This window comes from Coturnix japonica, chromosome 1 (genome assembly GCF_054131305.1).
Source record: "Coturnix japonica strain WE chromosome 1, WE-NBRP24, whole genome shotgun sequence".
Taxonomy (NCBI): Eukaryota; Metazoa; Chordata; class Aves; order Galliformes; family Phasianidae; genus Coturnix; species Coturnix japonica.
Window position 1 is genome coordinate 51,458,137 of NC_140663.1, and position 20,426 is coordinate 51,478,562.

The 20,426-nt window shown below is 51.0% G+C and overlaps 2 protein-coding genes and 1 long non-coding RNA gene across 7 annotated transcripts in view; 1 reads left to right on the plus strand and 2 right to left on the minus strand.

The window, feature by feature from the left end:
* Nucleotides 1-29: 29 nt before the first annotated feature.
* On the minus strand, nucleotides 30-7,754 carry EIF3D (eukaryotic translation initiation factor 3 subunit D). Of its 4 annotated transcripts, none has more exons than XR_014935663.1 (15): nucleotides 7,653-7,754; nucleotides 7,294-7,427; nucleotides 6,100-6,145; nucleotides 5,574-5,710; nucleotides 5,386-5,471; nucleotides 4,854-4,926; nucleotides 4,602-4,714; nucleotides 4,271-4,403; nucleotides 3,540-3,687; nucleotides 3,148-3,278; nucleotides 2,577-2,662; nucleotides 2,209-2,399; nucleotides 1,672-1,814; nucleotides 441-721; nucleotides 30-142 (listed from the first exon to the last, which is right to left on the minus strand). XR_014935663.1 is itself a non-coding variant. In XM_015862178.3 (15 exons), exons 2-15 carry the CDS (start codon nucleotides 7,414-7,416, stop codon nucleotides 129-131), a joined length of 1,644 nt encoding a protein of 547 aa, XP_015717664.1. In that variant the 5' UTR covers nucleotides 7,417-7,427; nucleotides 7,653-7,754; the 3' UTR covers nucleotides 30-128. The 4 variants fall into 4 exon arrangements, 2 of the variants coding, with proteins under 2 accessions (XP_015717664.1, XP_015717657.1); XR_014935662.1 differs by having other exon boundaries at nucleotides 4,602-4,717; XM_015862178.3 differs by having other exon boundaries at nucleotides 2,270-2,399.
* A 43-nt stretch (nucleotides 7,755-7,797) lies between these two features.
* LOC146762414 (uncharacterized) lies at nucleotides 7,798-8,685 on the plus strand. Its single transcript, XR_014935665.1, has 2 exons — nucleotides 7,798-7,889; nucleotides 8,526-8,685. It is a non-coding gene; the product is annotated as an uncharacterized LOC146762414 (long non-coding RNA).
* A 7,581-nt stretch (nucleotides 8,686-16,266) lies between these two features.
* Nucleotides 16,267-20,426, minus strand: part of CACNG2 (calcium voltage-gated channel auxiliary subunit gamma 2) — a 48,729-nt gene continuing 44,569 nt past the window's right edge. For both annotated transcript variants that reach the window (XM_015862220.3, XM_015862227.3), the window contains 2 exons: nucleotides 18,339-18,479; nucleotides 16,267-18,031 (listed from right to left, as the gene is read on the minus strand). In XM_015862220.3, the coding sequence (XP_015717706.1) occupies nucleotides 17,496-18,031; nucleotides 18,339-18,479 (677 nt within the window). In that variant the 3' untranslated portion in view covers nucleotides 16,267-17,495. The remainder of the gene's footprint in view (nucleotides 18,032-18,338; nucleotides 18,480-20,426) is intronic.

The window sequence follows — 20,426 nt, forward strand, 5'->3', positions numbered from 1 at the left end:
CCGACAGCGCACACTGTGCAGAACAGCCGTGCAGAGAAAAGCCACTTTATTATTCCGGTTTCTCGGCCCTGCCGGCCATTTCCAGCGGATCCCGGTGCAGGGAGGTGCCCAGTCGCAGTCCCTGGCGCTCAGCTCTCTTCTTCTGTAAGACAAAGCACAGCTGCTGCTGGGGCAAAAGGAAAAGCCACATCCCACCCTAATTATAACAGGCTCACAGCCCCTCCTTGCATTGCAGTCAGACCCCGGGCAGCAGCAGCACCAGTCTGTGCCCCACTGCTGCCAGCTGTTGTGTGTCACATATTATAGTCACTGCACCACACACTCTACAGCATCCTTAGGGCTGCACCTTCCCCAGCCCCGCATTAGCTCTTATCCTTACCCTACATCCCTCCTTCTCATCCAGATGACTGAGAAGCACTAACTCCCTGAGTAATACAAACCTTCCTCTTCCTCCTCCTCCTCTTCATCCTCCTCGTCCTCATCGGAGCTGAAGGTGCCATCGGGCAAGCTGTAGATTCGGATCACCTGTTTGTTGGGGTCTTTGAGGATGAGGTACTTCCCCTCATCCAGCTTCATGCAGATGTCGATGACGCAGCGCAAGATGCCCCAGGCGTTCTCTATGCTCAGGTTGATCTGGCTGGCAAACTCATTGGGCTTAAACTGCTGCGTACCCAAAATCACATGGCGGGCAGAGTCCTTCACGTGGTAACGGGACACGTACCTGGTGGGTAAGAACGAAGAGAGAAGTAGCAGGGGATTAATTTTGGCCACTGAAGCACCATCAGAAAACCCAGCATCATGATTGGTTTGCTTTTGCTTTCTGAGAAGGAAGAGCCATCCTAACTCCAACACTGAAAGCTAAGAGGATATCCTGGCCACAAGCTATTGCCATCAGTAACACAGCTGGAATCCTCTCACTATCCCAACACCTCACAGAGCAGTTACTAGTGCCACAGATGAAAGCTCAGCGATTGCTTGATTACTTGGGAGTCTACACTTCAGGTATCTCATATCCCAAAACACAATATAGAATTGCAGACACACCAGAATTGAGCCCTTTTCATTATCACCAGTTATTATTTCCACTTACAGATAAGGTGATATACGCTCTGTGTTGGTGCTGTTCAAAGAAAGCACAGAAAACGCACTCTGGTCTGGATTTCTGTAGAAGTGGATGACTGGCAGAAGGCAGCACACACAGCAGCTCATTCAGGCCATCAATAACAGAGCACAGACTCAATTGGTTTTAAACTGACAGTTCCAAATGGTTTGTGGTGATACCTCCCTCCTCCACTCAAATTCTCAGTAATGGTGCGCTGAGGACCTCAATCAAACTCCTGACAGGTAGCACGGTCACTGCATTTATTTCCCTTGGTGGCAATTTCAGCAAATAGACTGGGAATGGCAGAGGCCGCCTGCTTGTCACACACATGAGGTCTTACAAGGTCAGCCACAACGGAGGGCACATCAATCAGACGTTGAGGGTAAGCAGCTAAAGCTAAGGCCTGGGTCACCACTGGCACATTTACTGCAAGCTTTGCCTACTGCTGTTCAAATCGTGAGGCAATTTTATGATCATCCAGACTCTACCAACAGTTCACTATGATACAGACTGTGTTAAATCACAGAGAATGCACCTGAAAGACACTTGGTATTAAAACCCTGTCTTACCCGAGTTTGAGATATTCAGATCCAGCCAGCAGTGCACAACATGTCCAGCGAGCTAATTTGTAGCTGTTGTTTTTCAGCTCTGTGGCAATCACGGCTCCTCTCTGTGAGTCAAGCTTCTGGCGCCAGTCTACTCCATTGCAATACTAACGGGAGAATCAAAAACAGGGTGAACCTTACAAGCCAGCAACAATTATCTCTTCAGCAATTGCATGGGGAAGCTTCTTCTATCTAAACTATGATACCGTAACTAGGGAATGCAAATCTGTACTTGCAGAGAGAGCCCCTGCACTGGAAAGGGAGAAATGCAGTAGCAATGGCTAGGAGAGGAAGTCTGCTAGGGACAGTTAATGAGGGCAGCATGGATAAAGATCAGCTACTGCACAGAGCACCTGGGAACAAGAACAGGGTTCAAACCAACTACCTCATGCCTGGGTAAGGCTTAATAGCACTGCTAGTCCACCAAAGCTCTGCATCTTTGACAGAAGGTAATAATTCAGGGGACACCACTAGATGTTTGTCTCATCTTGCCTGCTATACCTGGCATGTCAGGCAGCAGTGAAGCAGTTAGAGCTAGCTTTGGGATCTTGTTCTTCCTCACCCTGGAATCCCATTCGTTCAGAGTTTTGATGTTGATGAATGACACTTCGCCGTTAGCCCCCGTCATCACTCCATCATGCTCGCAGCGGACAATGAGATCTATGTCATCTCCCAGCTTCCACCTTCGGTACCTGCACACACACAGTCCAGGTCATTGTTGATCCTGGTTCTTTGCCAGATCTTTCCAAGTACTCAGCAAAATCCTTTCACCCTTTATCCGTTCACTGGTTTGGATTGTTTTACCCTGCAAACCATGCTGATATCCTGCACCCTTGTCAAAGCTTGGAATAAGAGATGCATCAACATACCTGTAGGCAACAGAAGCTACTTCGTTCTTATCCATGTCATCCTCCACAAAGGGGTTTGGGTTGGGAAACTTGTATTTCTCCTTTCCCTGTGTAAGGAAACAGAAAGGCTTATTAGTAAAACAAACAAGCAAAAGAACAAAACAAAACTTAGAGCTCTCCTCTCGGATGAATATTCTCTTAACAGCAACAACAGTTGACTTCCCTTACACAGAGAATACACTAAAAGATTTAAAACAACAGATGCAAATTCTCCTTTCCATGGTAACCATTTCCCTGTGATCATTACTCCTCTTAGCACTCCAGCTTTAATAAATGTAATCAGAAGCCTGCCCACTTTACCAACAGGAGTGGGATTTTCTCTTTGTAAAATAAAGGTGAAAATCATTTTATGAGTCACTTTGCTCAACATAGGAATCCCACCTGTTTCAAGTTGAGGTAACATCAGTGCAAACTACTTTTACCAATTTAAACACTTTTGTGCTGAGCAGCAGCATTAAGCAAGTCTGAATAAAGTCTCATTTCCAGACTCTCCAAAATTCAGACCTTACTGCCCAGGACTACTCGGCCTTACCATCCTCAGACACTGCTGGGAGAAGTTATGGTTGATGTAAGTTGCTTCCATGGCAAGGTTGCGTGGAGAATTAAAGGAGTTGCCCTCTTCCTGTGGTGGTTCATTAGCTGTTTCACTCACTGTCAGTAGATCTGAGAACAAAACCAGTCACATGCTGTTACACTTGGGGAGAATCTGTATCGGCTTCAGTGAATCTCTACCACACATGCTGAGGCAGATCAGCATTGAAAGTACTCTCACAGTTAGCAACATATTGCACCCTTCAGTTTGCTCCAGGTGTCTCGGTCTTGGCACTGAGACACAGAATAAATTAAAAAAACAACAACAACCAACCACCACCAGAGAAGCATAAAGAAAAATGAGACAAATTTTAATTCAAGAGTTTTCCTCACCAAAGTCTGAATTGTCCCTCTTGTCAAAGAAAAGCTTGGATCCAACTCTCTGGACAATGATGTCCCAGGAATACACAGAGCGAGTGCAACTCATCAGTGTGGCCAGGATAGCATCTGTGGCAAACACATTCCCTTGAGTCTTGGCCAGCTACGGATACAGAAAACACCATATTTCAGCAGCACTTACAGACATACCTTTCCTTTCCCAGCCAAGATCAGAAGTGCTAGCAAACCAGATTGTGAATTTCTTCTTCCATACCGAGAAAGACAGACTGCTGGGTACACCGTTGACAGCTATGCCACGTGTGGAGTACTACCTAGTAATCCAGGCTCACCCTTGCTCAGACAAGCAAAAAGAAACCTACTACAAAATGGAAATCTACTGTGAAAGGACTTGGTTCCTTACTGACAGAGTCATAAAGAGCAGTCCCTGAGCCTTCCTCATCTACAAAAGCAGAAAACTCTAGAAGCAGCTCTCCAACACTGAAGTTCCTTTTCCAGCACTGTCCAAGTACTTGTTTGTTTGCCTTTCATTGCTCAGTACTCCCAGTTTTGCCTTGTCCCAGCTTACCTTAGGTCCAAGGAAAATACCAAGGTAATAGTTTGTTTCCCCTTTGTAAGCTGAGAGATGTAGATTTTTCCTGTTTGTCTTTGGTCTGACTGTGACAGTTCTCAAAGCACAGCATGCAATGAAAAGCACGCTCTTGGATTTGGCAAACCAGTGAACATACCTTTCGGATAACTGGGTCATCAGTAGTAGTGACTGTATGGAAGATGCGCTTAATGCTCCTCAGCAGCTTCTCGTTCCTTGTTGTAATGCGGTCAAAGGCTTTATCATAGTATTCTAGAGCTCCACAGCACTCTCTACAGAGAGAAAGGACAGATCATCTTGGTCACATAAACACCTCCACTGACAAACCACAAAGGACTAAGGGAATGGTTGGGTGTTCTACCACTCCTGGCTTTGCTTACTTCACTGGGGACACTGGGACCAAGCCAAGAGACCCCTTGCTTTCCTGCTATCCTGTGCTGTCCATTCAGGAAACTGTTTTAGGAACTTACATGTCCTGTGGTTCTGACACCTCCAGGTAGCGCATCTTCATCAGTCGAGGGAAATCCATCTCTTCTTTCACCTCCCAGTCACTGCGAACTTCCACAGAGGAATCACGAGGCTTCTGCTGCGCGGCCAGAGGTGAAAAGGGTAAAGGGAGAAAACACACATAGCACATCAGGATTTGTGCACGAGGACATACAGACATGAGCACATACAGACAAACTAAGCCATCACCAGGGTCAGGAAGCTGGCTAATTTACCTGTGACTTCTGGTCCCATTTCTGCCTCACTCCAAACTGCTTCTGAAACTTCTTTTGGAGGCGCAAACGATCCCTACAATGACAAATAGGTGAAAAGCCATTACAACAAGTTCTCGACAAAAGAAGCTCCCTGCCACAACGACTCCCACACTTCCAAATAATCACCAGAGGAACAACGTTTGCAGGCTGAGAATGCAGTTATCCAAACAACTGAAGCGTTAAGAGCTTTGTTCTGCACTCTGAACACCCTTTATATGTTTTTATCCTTAATGACCACAACACAGTTTCCAGGAAGAGCACATCCTGCTTTAAGTTGTCACACCTCCTAAACTTGACTCAAAATGTCTCCTAGATTCTTAAATAGCTGCCTGAAATCCATGCTTGTAACTACTGGGCACATCAGCAAACCAGTAAAATACCCTGAAATGCTTTGCTAGGTACTTTGGTGGGTTCTGTTACAGTAACTTAAATTACTCGTTAACAGTATGTTCACACACTCCAAGTACAGAATGCTTGTATGTGAAGCCCGCACCTCTCTTTCTGCTTGGCACTCTTTGGCAGTGTCTGCATGCTGAATTGCAGCATGTTCCGGCGGTCCTTGTCTCTCCGAAGGTTCCTCTGTGGGAACGCAGCAAAGAATAAAAGGACAGATTAGTGGCAAAGTAATTCTGTATTGCTCAATCTCTTTTTTTGAGCCTGTTTCTGAAAGTAAAGCTTTACCTGTGCAAATCGCATGCGATTCCTCTGGTATGCAGTTTTCTGTGTCCGGGCTGTATCCACCAACTGGAAGCTGGTCTCATCCTCCTCATGGAAATACGCATATTGACTTCCACCACCAAACTGTGACGAGTACTTGTCTGGAAATAAAATAAATCATTTTGCTATGAAGCTTGGAAGCAAAATATGACACTCCACCCGCCCCCCCAGTTTTTCTCAGTAGCCTTTACTCAAGTCTTATGCATCAACTAGGACTCCTGCATTAGACTGTCACATTGCCTCCCTGCTCTGAACCTCCCAGAGAAGCACCAGTCAGCACATGGAACAAACCCACAAGGGAACCCTAAGGGCAGGGAGAGCCCCACGCAGCTCTCCAAGCGGTGAGACACGCTTCTGAAATTAAAGAGCCACCTCTGCTGAGGTGTGTATGTAGCCGGTAGAGCCAGTGGGAAACACAAAAGCAGGGATGACGTTTGAAGTAAGCTTTGCACAAAATAAATAGCAGAAACGGCCATTGGACAACACGTACTTGTGTATCTCTTATCCTGATACGTGGCTCCCGTCCAATCTGCCACCTAAGGACAAAAATATACAGTAAAAAAAAAAGCAAGTGTTAATATGATGTGTGTGTCGTCCCCCCCCCAGTAGGGCCTCAAAAGGCAAAACAAGGGACTGCTGTATGATCCTCAACTCCCACCTCCAAAAGCAAGCCTCACAGAATGCTCATAACTGTCAAGGTGCTGGAGAACCATATAATGTCATATCTCAGAATGGCTCAAGTTGGAAGGAATCTTAAAGAATATCTAAATCCTGCCCCCCACCAGCTCAGGCTGCCCAAGGCTCCATTCAACCCGGCCTTTAAAGCCTGCAGGTTATGGGGCACCCACAGCTCTCTGGGCAGCCTGTGCCAGCGCCTCAGCGTCCTCTAAACAAAGAATCACAGAACGAGCCGGGTTGGAAGGGACCTCAAGGATCATGTAGTTCCAACCCCCCTGCCTGGCAGGGCCACCAAACATACACATTTACTAGATCAGGTTGCTCAGGGCCCCGTCCAACCTGGCCTTGAACACCTCCAAGGACGGGGCATCCACAACCTCCCTGGGCAGCCTGTTCCAGGGCCTAACCACTCTCCTAGTGAAGAACTTCCCCCTAACATCCAACCTAAATCTTCCCTCTTTCAACTTAAAACCATTTCCCCATGTCCTGCTGTTGTCAGCCCTTTTGAAGAGTTTGCTCCCCTCCTGGGAGTAAGTTCCCTTCAGGTATTGAAAGGCTGCAATGAGGTCACCCCGCAACCTTCTCTTCTCCAGGCTGAACAAACCCAACTCCCTCAGCCTGTCCTCATAGGGGAGGTGCTCCAGCCCCCTGATCATCTTCGTGGCCCTCCTCTGGACCCTTTCCAAAATCTCCATGTCTTTTTTGTACTGAGGGCTCCACACCTGGACACAGTACTCCACATGGGGCCTCACAAGAGCAGAGTAGAGAGGGACAATCACCTCCCTATCCCTGCTGACCACCCCTCTCCTGATGGAGCCCAGGATCCCATTTGCTTTCCGGGCTGCCAGAGCGCACTGCTGGCTCATGTTGAGTCTTTCGTCCACCAAGACCCCCAGGTCTTTCTCTGCCGAGCAAAAAAAGAGACCCCTCCTAACGTCTAACCCAGCAGCTCCCCACTCTGGTAGCTCAGCAGAGGGGTGCACCCAGCAGCCACACAGCGCAGTACCTTGCCCAGGCGGTCCCCCTTGCTGAAGGGCTGGTAGGGCATATCCTTGAACTGCTCGGGCACGGCGCACGGGCCCCAACCCGAGGGGTTGTCCTGGATCACGGGGGTCACGAACTTCGCCATGGCTCACAGCCCTGCGGGGAACAAGCGGAATGTTCCTTCAGCACCCGCCCCGTCGGCGCCACCGTGAGGGGAAGGGGCACCGAGGGAGCCCGGAGCGGGCGCAGGAAGGCGGGGGCGCCGGCCCGGCCCCACCGGAACCGGCGGTAACGCCTGGGCGGGGCCGGGGGTCGCGCTGCCCGCGGGCCGGTCCCGGTAAGACGGCGGAGCGTGACGGGGCGGCCGCCGCGTCCCCTCACCTGAGCGGCCGCGTTACGGCCCCGATGGCGGCGGATACGGCAGCGGCGGCGGCGGCCGGCGAGGAAAGGCCGCACGCAGCCCCGTCCCGCCCTTATTGCGTCAACACTGCGCGACGGCGCCGCCGCGCACCACCGTCGTAAAAGAGAGAGAGCGAGGGGGCGGAGCGCGACTGCCGTAAAGCGCGGATCTCCCGTTAGGCGCAATGCGCCCCGTGACGTCACCGCCGGCATCGGGCTGTACGTGGTGGGGTGTGACGTCACCACGGCTTTTACTTACCCGGGGGGTAGGGAGGGGGCAGGGTGGGTTCGTCGCGTGCCTTCGTCGCGTGCCTTACATAGGATCATTAAGGCTGGAAAAGACCTCTAGGATCACCCGGTCCAACCATCAGCCCATCCCCACCATCCCCGTGACCACGTCCCTCAGTGCCACATCCACACGGCTCTGAACACCTCCAGGGATGGTGACTGCACCACCTCCCTGGGCAGCCTGTGCCACTGCAGCACCTTCCTCATATCTCAATCTTTCCTCATATCCAACCTGACCCTCCCCTGAGGCCATTCCCTCTCACCCTATAACTGTTACCTGTGAGCAGAGGCCGACCCCCTCCTCACCCCAACCTGTTTGCAGAACGTCCCTGGGTATCTTGCACCATCTGAGTCTAGATCAATATTTTGCAGGCAGAGCACCGTGCATTTCCTCCTTTATTTACTGCGTTTAAACCCTCCTCGAGAAATAACCGAAGCAGTGTGCTTTGCCAGGAGGCTGCGCCATTAATCAGAAGTCGGATTATTAAAGCAGTTTTCCCCGCTAGCAAAAAGAGAAATCCACTTACAGAAACACGGTTTATAAAATACCATTTGTAACTCTCACAGGCAAACAGCCTTTGTGGTGACAAACGTCAGTGCTGGAACAGCCCTGGATATCACAGACTCAACCTGAGCATAGCCACGTTCAAGTCATGCTTAGGAAACGTAAAAGGAAGTCCCAAAGAGCAAACGGAATGAAGAAAGAGAAAACAACTAGACTGATAAACCTAGACTCTGCATTCCCCCTGCTTGCCTGTTCCCTTACAGTCCTGTGTGAGGTGCTGAAAGGCAAGTGTAGCGCTGCTGCTGCCTGCTGAAGAGTGCTGGCACTTTGGGCCCAGCCCCTCAGGCTGCCTCGTCTGGGAATGGAGCTGGGTATTAGTGTGTCTCAGAGGGGAAAGCAAGCACAGGGAATGGCCATCAGAGAACAAATGCTCTTTTAGGCACATCATAACCTACCGGTTTCTTATCAAGAGGAGAAACTTCAGCTGCAAGAAAAATCCAGCCTTGAGGAAGGTGAGATTTGTTCCCCCATTTAAGTGGGATTTACTGGAAGAGGGGACAGGGTGGCTTTGGCTCACGCTTACTTGGCACCAGACCCTGCCCAGCTCACCTCCTGTCCTGGGCTGCACTCAGGGCTGTGCTGGTGTCAGCTCCAGCACTGTTTCTGCAGATGATTTGCCATCCAGCTGTCGGCTATCATTATCAGCACGTGAGACACACAGTGTCCCAGAAAAGTGCTGACTTTGCTCAAAATACACTCGCTTGCAATCACTTGATCTGTGATCCATAATTTCAGTTAATCAGTTAATTAATCAGTTAATAAGGCTAATCACTTTTCCCTGGAAGATGCTTATGAAACAGCCAGGATAAATTGCTTCCATCTGGTTCTGCATTTTTGTCTTCTGCTTCTCCATTTCTGGGATCTATGCTGGTATTTGTGGATCTATAAAAGAGGGCTTTTGTTCCAGCATTGTGGCTGCTCCAGTCCAAAGCCTCTGTAGCCATCACCTGGCACCCTCCCTCTGAGGCATCCACCTCCCACAGCAGCTCAGGGCTTCTCCGAGAGCTCCAGGAAGCACTGCAGGCTTGTCCTGCTGAGCAAGTGCAGTATGCAGCTGGGACAGTTTGCTTTCCTTCTTGCACAGCCATCTTTTTACTCCAAGAGGCAGCCTAGTGCTGGAAGACTAATGTTTACACTAAACAGGTAGTTCCTTTCTTGATTCTTACAACAAACACATCAAAAATAGCCAGTTCTTTCTTCTTCTAACAGCAACGAACACATGGTTTGCCTGTACCATATATTTAGTTCCCATCGTCCTGAGCTCCTCGGCAAGCCCAAAGAAAAGAGTCGTCAACCCTGTCACCTTCCTCAAACTGAGGAGCCCAGCGTTTCCACACCTCTCAGCTCAGACTCTTTCTCTGGCCTTTGTATTTGAAGCAGCGAAGCTCACTGCTGGCTCCTGGCTTCTCACCATCAGTGTGTGCAGCAGCTGCCTGCTTGCTCAGTTGCACTGGAGGCTCATGGTTTCCATAGCTCTCTCTGTGTCCACAGCCTGGGAAGCCCTCCTTCTTCCTTGGCATTCATTTTCCCATCCCATCCTTGCCATTGTGCTTCTATCTGCCTCCTGCTGCTGCTTTCTGAGGCCAGGTGTTTTGCTGCTACATTTTTTTTTTTTTTCCTGGAAAAAAGAAACAGCCATTGAATAACTCCCTATGCCATGAATCTGGTTTTCAGTTTGCTGCCTGTGCAGCCCAGTGGGGCTGGGAGCAGGTGACACCTGGCACATTTGCTGTGTGTGCTGGGAAGGTCCAAGCAGGGAATATACTGAGTTCATTCCTGGTTGGGGATTGTGCTTGCAGTATGAAGCTTCCTCTGTCTACTTGCTCCAGCCATGCCGAGTGCTTCCCACATCTCCTGGGTCAGACAGCCTTACCTGTGAAGGTGGACAGAAACCTGACAAGAGCAGGCTTCCCTGCCTTTAGAAACTGTATTGCTTCTGCTCTGGCTCAGAGCCTTGCCCTGCATCGCTCGTTCCTTTCATGCTGCTATGAAAAGGCTTGGGCAGAGCTTGCTGGAATTTAGGCTACACCACAAAATTCTCTGTTCTAGCGCTGCCTCTTGCCTGGCTTTGGCCGTTTCTGTCACCAGTGTTGTTGGATCTGTCCCAAGGCACCCCTAGCTCTGAGCATCAGGGCTTAGAGCACATGCACCATCAAAGACGCAACGTGCATCATGCTCCATTCTCAGCTGCTGAACGCTGCCCTTTCCAAAGCAAAGCTGTTGGGAAGATCGTCTCCTTTGATCTGCATTCAGCGCTGGATTTTATCCCGGCAGCCAACAGGCTAATTCCATGAGTTTATTCTGCAAAGCTCAATGAGAGCAGCTGGTGCCGGCAGCGTCCCTGCTGGCTCCGTGCCTGCTGGAGGCGGGGAGGGCTGGTGCAGGGGCTGGGGTAGGAGCCCAGAGCTGCACACAGCAAGCTGCAACACCCTGCTGCACAGTGGTCCTGCTTGTGTCCCTGGGAAGGGTTCTATTTGGGAGCCGGATGCTTGGATGCTGTGCAGTATTGGGGTTGGGGAGCAGAGTGCAGCACCATTGGCTTTCTTTACAAGGGCCCTGCAAGTGCCCACAGCTGCTTCCTTCAACATCAGCAACGTTGCAGTAATTTCTGTGCAAAAAAATCAGCATCTTCTGGGGTTAAATGTGTTCTGCAAATGCCCCTGCCCAGCTGATCCCTTCTCTGAAAGCATGCTGCTTATGACAGCCAGGCAAAGAGGTCTAAGTAGGACATTATCAGGAGCTGAGGCAGAGCTGGATCTGCTTCAGCCCTTTTCTCTTCTCCTCTATAAAGCAACGCCGCTGAATGACCATGAAGCCATAGTACAGAGGCCGCCTCCATCCTCTCTTCCCTATGGCTTCAGCTTCTGGGATGAAGAGTCCCCATGGAAGCGAACAGGGGCAAGGGATGCAGAGCAGCCCTGTATTGCCATCCCCACCATCTCTCGGTCAGCTGGAGATGTTCGGATGGGGACAAATGTCCGTCTGGAGGTACACAGGGAGCTGAGCCCTGGGGCTGTTCCTTTCTCTCCTCTTGAGCAGATTTCGGTGCCATCTGCTCTCTGCTGGCTTTGGAGGAGTCAGCCTCGTGCTTTTGTCTCCTTGGGCAAAACCGTGTCGCATACATCCCCCACCGGGCTGCGGGTGCTGCGGGGCAGCCAGCAGGGGTGTGCATCCCTCACCCTGTTCCAGAGAGCTCCCGCTGCAGCAATCCAAAGTGTTCCTTTCTCTTCCCTTCGTGTTCCTCTGGAACTGACACCTCCCAAGGTCACTGCTGACACCTGAGGCTGGACCCTTGAACCGAAGCAGCTTCAAACACTGCAGATGGGGATGAGAAGTGGGCGGGAAGGGGCTAAGCTGGCACCTCTTGGTCCACAGATGGCCCTGCAAGTGATGCTGAGGGGCTCAGAGCCCTGTGTTTGCTCTGACCTCATAACACTGCACTTCCCCACCTGCTGGCTGGAGCCTGTCCCATTAGAGCAGGTCAGACTCTCACATCGAAGTGGGTTATGTCCTTGGGTCTACTCGCAGATTTCCTGCAGGAAGGAGAGCAATCAGGAGTGAGGAGCCCTGAAAACAATGAAAGATGTCCACGTGCAGCAGCAGGATGCCAGTCCAGGTCCTGTCACTCTGGGCCGAACAAACCTGCAGGTCCTCCGGCTCTGCTCAGCGCTGTTTTGGGGCCGGGCTGCTGTGCTGGGATCATCCCACGGGATGGCAGTGCCTGCTCAGCCATGGGCTCAGCCCCGCTGTTGGCAGCAGAGCCTTTGGCAAATTGCACGGCGGTGGCGGCTTCTGATTGACGGATCCCCAGAGAGCAAAGTCCCTCGTTTCCTCCAGCCCGGAGGGGATCGGGAACAGCAGGAGGAGGAGCAGAAGTGCAAACCTGTTCTCCATAACCCAGTGCTTTGCCCTTGCAGATTTGTTTCTGGGTCTCAGCCCACGACCGTACATTTGACCCCTTTGCAGAAGCTGCCGGCTTCCTCATCGCTGACTTTGCGCAATGTCAAGAGTCGATGGCTGCAGAGGGCAACGAGACCTCCTTGTCCTCATACCCAGCCCTACACCCCCATCTTCCGCATCTGTGTCAACCTGGAGGTTTCGACAAAGGGAAAGTGAAAGGAGGACAGTGGGGTTTGGCATCACCCACACATTGTTCCTCTTGGTGGAAAACCAGCACAAGTGACAATGTGCTGCCAGAAGGGTTCACGTCTGCACCAGGCTGGGATTTGCAGCCCAGGATCCTGCCTCATAGCTGTGCCCATAGGAAGCAGCGTGGCCCTTGCTCTACCCAGAAATAATGGTGAAGCATTGAAACAGGCTGCCCAGGAAGGTGGTGGAATCTCTGTCCCTGGAGGTGTTCTGGAACCATGTGGATGTGGCACTGAGGGATGTGGTCAGTGGGCATGGTGGGGATGGGCTGATGGGTTGATTGGATGATCGGAGAGGTCTTTACTAGTCTTAATGATTCCATGATTCCTCTAGCATTCCTCTGCTTCTGGGAACTTGAGCTCTGCAGGAGAGCGGGACCTTCAAGTTATATTCTTAGTGTGGGAACCTCCTGGAAGCGGCTGGAGGTCTCCAGGCCATGCTTGAAAGTTATCCTCCCTTTGCCACCCCAAACCATGGCCTCCTCCTCCTGCCTCTGCCGCAGAAGCCTCCCTGCAGCAAGAAGGCTCTGTGGGGTACCTGCTTCTCTGTGAGTCCAGCCTTGTGATCAGACAATACCCAGGACCAGTACTCAGAGGCTGACCCCCACCTCAGCACACCCTCCTTTCAGGTTGTTGTGGAGAGTGATCAGGTCTCCCCTGAGCCTCCTCTCCTCCAGGCTGACCAACCCCAGTTCCCTCAGCCGCTCCCCATCACACTTGTGCTCCAGACCCCTCACAGCTCCACTGCCCTTCTCTGGACACGCTCCAGGGCCTCCATGTCTTTCTGGTAGTGAGGGGCCCAGAACTGAACACAGGACTCAAGCTGCAGCCTCACCTTCCCCTTTCCTTCTGTTGCTTTGCCTTCTGGTTTCAGGAGCGTCCCGCTATGGCAGTAAGGCAAGCAACCTGCATGCCTGGCACTTGGCCTCTCCCTTACAGCCGTTTGGCACTGAAAATTATCTGCAGACAAAAGCGCCGTACCTGGGTCTTAATTTCCTCCCTCGCCAAACCATTACTACTAATTACTGCTCCTAGGTGTTGAAACCGTTTAAGCGACACTGCTAAATGCCCTGTGTTAATTTAATTGCCATGGAGCTGGGTTTTCCCGCATGCAGAGCTCTCACAGAGTCTCAGCAGAAGCAAAGCTGAGTCTCTCATACATTCTTCAGTCCTGTCTTTGGGGGACCAGACATGTTGGCTGTTCCCAGTCACGAGGCAAGAGGTCTCTGACATCCCCTGGCCCTCTCCCTGCATGGTGGTGTGGAGGAGCAGGCTGTGGTGTATTCTCCATAGCCAGGGGCCAGTGGAACCAGTGCTGGGAGAAGTGAGCGGGGGCAGGAGGAGCACCGTGACCCTGGGTGAGGACAGGGCTGGCACCCACCCAGAATGTCCGCATAGCCCAGGGGATGGGGCAGTGGAGGGCTGCTGTTCACGCGCAAGTCCATTGCATTGCTCAATGCGACAGATTCATTAGAGAATGTTAGGGAAGTGCTTTGAACATGAGAAGTGCTGAGTGCTGCTGTTCCTTATTACTGCATGGAGGCTGGCCCTGTCTGGGGCACCGAGCAGAATTGGGTACGCCTGATTCCCAGACGTTACCTTCCCCCTCCTGCCCTGACCCACAAAAGCAAGGAGGCAGAGGGACATCGTGGAGGGGAAGAAGGGAGCACACCTTTAGCCCTGGTGAGGAAGGAACACCTCCGAGAGGCAGGGGCTGAGCCGTGCCCCCCATCACGGCCGGACACTGTGCAGGACATGGGACTGGAGCCACATCTGGCAGCGTCCCACTTGCAGGGTTGGCTGCATCTTGTCCCGCTTTGCTGCCTCCCCCTCCCTGCCCGTGCCCTGATTTTGTGAGGGAGGGGTCCCCAGGGAGGAGCCGAAATGGGGCAGCAGGTGGGGGAAGCAAAGGGAGCCATGGCTCAACCATCCCGTCCTGCCCTGGGGAGCACAGCTGGGCATTTGGCGAGCAGTCAAGCAAAATCCTCAATGCACCCATCCTCATGGCCACTTCTGAAGGCTGGAGGACGGCATGGCTTGAGTTTACCTGTGCTCACTGTCAAGCAAAGCCTCATCGTCCCTCTTCTTCCTCCTTTGCCAGTGGAAGATGCGGGGCTCAGTGCCACCCCCTGGGTGAAGGCATCTGCAGGCAGGGCTTGACCCCCATTGCTGTTTTTCAGGTGCTCCTCCAGCCCACAGGGGCCCTTTTCACTTTAATTCCACCCCCCCAAAAAAAAAAAATCCACTTGAACGAGGACCAAGTTATATATAAAAAAAAATCTTTATTTCATGTACCAGGATTTTTTTTTGTACTTTTTTTTTGTCATTTTCTCTTTTTTATTTTTTCTTTTTATTTATTTTTTTTCTTTCTTTTTTTTTTTTTTTTTTTTTTTTTCTTTTATAACAGTCTGAAAAAAACCCACGAAAGAAAGTAAATGGAGGTCGTTTTTTTCTTGTACTGCTTTGAGCTGGACATGTGCAATACCCTTGTTAGAACGCATCCCCGCCAGCCCTCATCCCTCCCCATCCCTTGTGAGGGGGTCCGGCACTCGCCCCCCCCACCTTTCCCTGTGAATGCTCTCCAGCTCCACGGAGCTTTTGGGTTTAACCCCAAACACTGCTCTCCTTTATGCTGCAGTCTGGGCGTGCAGTGAATCGCTTGTCCCTGTGGGCTGGTGGGGGCTCATTTTGAATGTCTGTCCCCTGTTTTTCTTTCTTTTGCTAATATTTGTTAGAGTTTGGGGGTGGGAAGATAGGGGAGAATTGTGAGCAGGAGTCTGGATATCTAACCTGCTCCACTCGCCCTACCCCGGGGGCTGAGGTTGAGATATTTGGGGGCAATGGGGGTGGAAGAGTCGGGATGTTTTTAAGCAGAAACCCCACTGGGAGCTGAAGCGGAGACTTTCAGGCTCCTGAAACTGGAGCAGCAGGGATGGGAATGGAAAAAAACAAAGCAAAAAAAACCCCAAAAACCAAAAACCAAACCAAACCAAACCAAACAAAAAAAAAAAAAAAACAAAAAACAAAAAAAACCAAACCCAAACACCAAAAAACAAACAAACAAACAACCAAAAAAACAAACCCCAAACCCCACCATATTAAAACCAAAAATTAATAGGTCTGAGCTGCCCTAGGGCTCGGCACACCCATCCTGCACACCCCACAGCTGTGGGGGCAGCCCCTGTGGGTCCCATCCCCAGGGACCCTGACACCCCCCCCCAACCCTTCCCGTCCCCATTTCCTCCTGCGCAGGTGCACCAATGAATTCAGCTGAATCCAGGCGAGATGGGGGGCTGCTAAAAAGGGACCCCCCCAGTGGGAGAGGTGGGTGCCCTGGGTGGGGGGAATGGGGCTTGTTGTCGGGGTGGGGGGTGGCCAAATGCATTTAGGGAGCCTGTGAGCATTCACAGGGGAGTGAGTGCGTGCCCCACACCCCCCTGCAGCCCCCCCCCGCAGCAGCATGTTGAGCACTGGGAGCCCCTCTCCCCTCTGGTCCCCCCTCCCTGCAGCCCCCCCCCCCCCCCCCCCCCCCTTCTGCTGCCCGCCTTGATTTTTCACAGTTTAAAGCTGGAGAAAATAAAACCGAAACAAAAAATAATGCTATCTGTTTTCTCTTGCAAGTAAATCCACTTATTATATTTACATTTATTTATAGTTGTTGTTTTATTAAAAAAATTGCCACTTTTTGTTTTTTTAAGAAACCTTTTTTCGACCTTTTCCCCCCTCCCCCCTTTTTTTAATATATATATTTTTTTTCTTTTTTTTTTTCTCTTTGACATCGCGTGTCTTTGCTTTTTCACGCTGTCATTGCTGACCCTGGGTGGTGGGAGGGGAGGGGGGGGTGGGTCCCCAGAGCCGGGGGAGCCCTCAGGAACCCCGGGTACACTGTGGGCAGCTCCTGCTCTCCCAGGGGATAGTGGGCACCCTTATTCATAGGGACCCGCAAGCGGCTCCTGGGCTCCCAGAGGAGGCTGAGCAGGTCTGGAGGGGGGTTCTGAGTGCTCCCATGCACGCTGAGAGCCCCTGCAGCCTTTGGGTGACCTTGGGGACATGGAGAGGTTGCTGCAGGCCCGAGCCCCCCAGGGAGCCTGTGCTGAGCTGAAGGAGGTGGGAAATGAACCATAAAATTAAAGAACCCCCTCCCGCCGTCCCCCAAAACCCAAAGAGCTGCCGCCTCCTTCATCCTCCTCCTCCTCCTCCCACTTAGTTTATTGTCGTTATTTCTTGGTTCCCTTTTATATTTTTTTTTTCATTTAAATCTCTTTTTATTAAATGTTAAAATAATGGTACATGGGAAATCATGCATTTTCTTTTAAATTTATTTCTATTTTTTTTTTTTAAATCTCTTTCTCTCGGTTTTAAAGTTTTTTTCTTTTTTTTCTTTTTTTCTTTTTCTTTTTTTTTAAAGGTTTTTTATTTTTTTCTCCATAGTTTCTTCCCTCACGTTTCCTTTAGTTTTTGTTTGTTTGCTCGCTGTACATTTGCTTTATGTTTGCGTGCTCATTTGTCTGCTTATCCCTTTGCTCGCCGGTCGCTCCGTATTTTATTTCCTATTTTCGCGCGTGTTTTTATTTTTTTAATGCTTTTTGTTTGTTTGTTTTGTTTTTTTTACACTTTTCTCTCTATGTTTTTCTGTTTGTTTCTTCGTTTGTTTTTTGTTTGTTTGTTTTTTGCGATTGCGAGGGCCCCACCTTGGGGGCACTCACACCTCCTTCCACCCCGCCACCCCCTTCGTCCTCACCCGCTCGCCCACCCCCCCCTTCCCCGTCCCCCACCCCGTCCTCCTGCCTCCTCCTTCCCCACTTGCAGCTCCTGGCGGCGGCTTCATACCGGGGTGGTCCGGCGGTTGGCTGTGTTGGTGTGGATCGAGTCCTTGTTCTCCTTCTGGATACAGTTGTGAACCTGGAGGAAGCTGTTATCCCTGTCGGAGTTGTAGGTAGCGGTAGGGGTGGTGGTGGCCTTCAGCGGGTCCCTGCTCAGGGTGTACATCGAGATCTCTGTTGATGGGAGGGTGTTGAACCCTTTGATCCCGACGGGAGAGGCATCCCTGGAGTGTGAAGGCTCAGTGGAGCGGGAGCTGGAGCGGCTGCGTCTCTGGTAGCGGTACCGGTAGCTGGGGATGCGGGTGATGGCGGAGGACTGGAGGTAGTCCGTGGCGCGAGCGTTGGCGCGCAGCTGTTTGTGCCGGTCAATGAACATGTGGACGGCCAGCACTCCCACCATCTCAGCTATAATGAAGGACAGGGCCCCAAAGTAGAAGGACCAGCCGTAGGAGTAGCTGTTCTTCTTGGAGTCGCTCTTCGAGGGGTCTCCAGCGTTGGCTGATATGTATACGATGATCCCAATTATATTACTCAGACCTGGGGGAGAGGCAGCCATCATGAGGACAATGTGTGGCGGTGGCCATGGGATGAGACTCCTGCCCTCCTGCTGCCAGGAGGGGCAATGGGGTCCCAAACCTACCTGCTGATCTCCATCACAGCTTTTCCAGGGCAAGCCCTTGCTCATGCACCCCCCACACCCTGATGACACCCCAAAGCCACCAGCCATGGGGATCCTCCCTCCTTATGTGGCAGATGGAGAGGTTCCTGAAGGTGCTGCCTTCAACCCAGGTTGGAAATGCAGCCCTCCCGTAGCCCTGAGCCCAGCCCACACATGTCCCATTACCTGCAGACACGAAGAAGATGCCGGCACTAAGGATGATGTTGTGTCGAGTTTTGTAGAACTCGCTGGCTGCAATGCAGAGTCCACCCATGAAAAGCAGAATCACACTCAGGATCGGAAAAATACTAGAGGCTCTAACAGCCCCTGTAGAGGAGAGAGGGAGAGGGGCAGAGACAACAATGCACATGTCAGAGAGAAGAATCAGGGCTGTGGCAGCAACATGGGGCATGGGGACCAGAGGGCATGACCTGGGGGAGCCAGAGTAATTCATGAAGGAGTAAAAAGGGGGTGAGAAGAGAGACAAAGTGTGTCAGAAGGTGCTGGTGATGAAAGAGCTGGGCTTGTTCCAGAGGACAGGGGTGGGTGTGCGTGTGCCAGCTCCATACACACACCATTGGTCAGTAGTGGATAGCTCAGCTGGCAATGACACCGATGCACGCAGATGCACAATGAACCCCAGAGCTCCGGGGGAAAACTCACACTTATTTGGGCAGTCTGGTTTGTGTTGGCACTGTTTGTGTTTTTTACCAAGAAGGGCTTCCCTCCTCTCTTCCCAAGAGGAAGTAATCTGTAAAGCATGAAATGAAGCCTTGCTTGCTAAAGAAAGGTATCAGACGGGCTGGTGTGATTCTGCTTGTGGAGCAAAGATCGGGAAAGAGGGAGGAAAGCCAAACCCTCCTTGCCTACAGGAATGGACCCTCCTGCAGCAAATCATGGAATCATAGAATATCCCATGTTGGAAGGAATCCATAAGGATCATCAAGTCCAGCCCCTAAGTCCCAAAGGTGGGACTTTTTCTGGTGCAAGAACAGACTTCTTTCAAAGACCCTGCTGGTCTTGGAGTCCCACCAGGCTGAAGGAATGGGGTCTTTGAATGGGGGTTCAAGCCCCTTGCCTGTATTGAGAATGCAAAAAGTAGGGGCAAACCTCTTGCTTGCTTTCTGACTTATCCTTGGCTGAGTTTCAGGAAACAGGAGAGTGATAATAACCATCTTAATAGCTTCTGGAAGGCAAGGCAGAATTCAACAAGGTGAAGCTAAATGGAGGTGAGCAAATATCAAGCGTGCATCCTCTGTTTGGAAGGTTTCTAGAGGGATGCTCACAACCCTGCTCTGACCTTATCAGTTTTAACTGGGTCTTATCTCAGAAATTCCCACCTGCTGGGAGAACCAGAATGTGCTGGTCGATTTGGGGAGCTGCGGTTAGCATAAGAAGTGTGAGGGTAGCCTCTTTTTCCACTCCTTGAAAGGACCAAGGAAACAAGAGAGGGGCAGGGTTTCATCTGTTTTTCTGGATCCTTGAGGCTAAAGATAAAAGGGATTTGTGATGGTATTTTGGGTGCTCATAGCATCTGCCTATTTTCTAACTTCATTTTAGCAAGCGAACATAAGGATGCCACTGCTTCCTCTCTAATGGGTGTTTAATTCTCAGAAACATGAGGTACCGTCAAGTCTGAGCCCTTCTAGATGGGTTATGGGCACTGTCCCATGATTATCCTCGTCCTCGAACCAAAGGGATCACTTAGGTTGATAACAATGATACCCTTCTAGCTGCCCTTGCTAGCACCACCAGGCATCGCCTATGCAGAGCACCCATGGACTCAATTTGGCAGAAGGCTTGGAGAAGCAGCTGCTTGGTGGGATCCTTATGCAGCCAGGCAGCAGAAGCCCAACTCTGTTAAGGAAAGACTCCTTAACTAAGTGACCAAATCCCGCTTTGAACATAATTCTTCAAAAATGTTCTGTCTTAGGACACTCTCAGGTCCTGGCATTGGCCAGGTGCTGCATGTGGGTCTGGTTCCCTCTGAGGAAATGGATCCACAGCTTTTGGGATGTTCACTCCCTTCCCCCAGCTCTCCTTTCTGAAGTGCAGAGAATGCTTGCAGTTTCCTTGCTCACAAACAACCGTGCAAGCAGTAAGAGCCATCTCTTTTCACATACAAATTAGCTTTTCAGAGCCTAAATTCTCTCTCTCATCTCTGCCGCAGGGGTGGGTCTTCACATCTGGCTTCCAGCACAGCTGGCTGACAAGGAGCAGCTCTGAAAGGCTGCTGGTCTTTGGAGACATCTGATATTTCACCTTGGGAGGTCA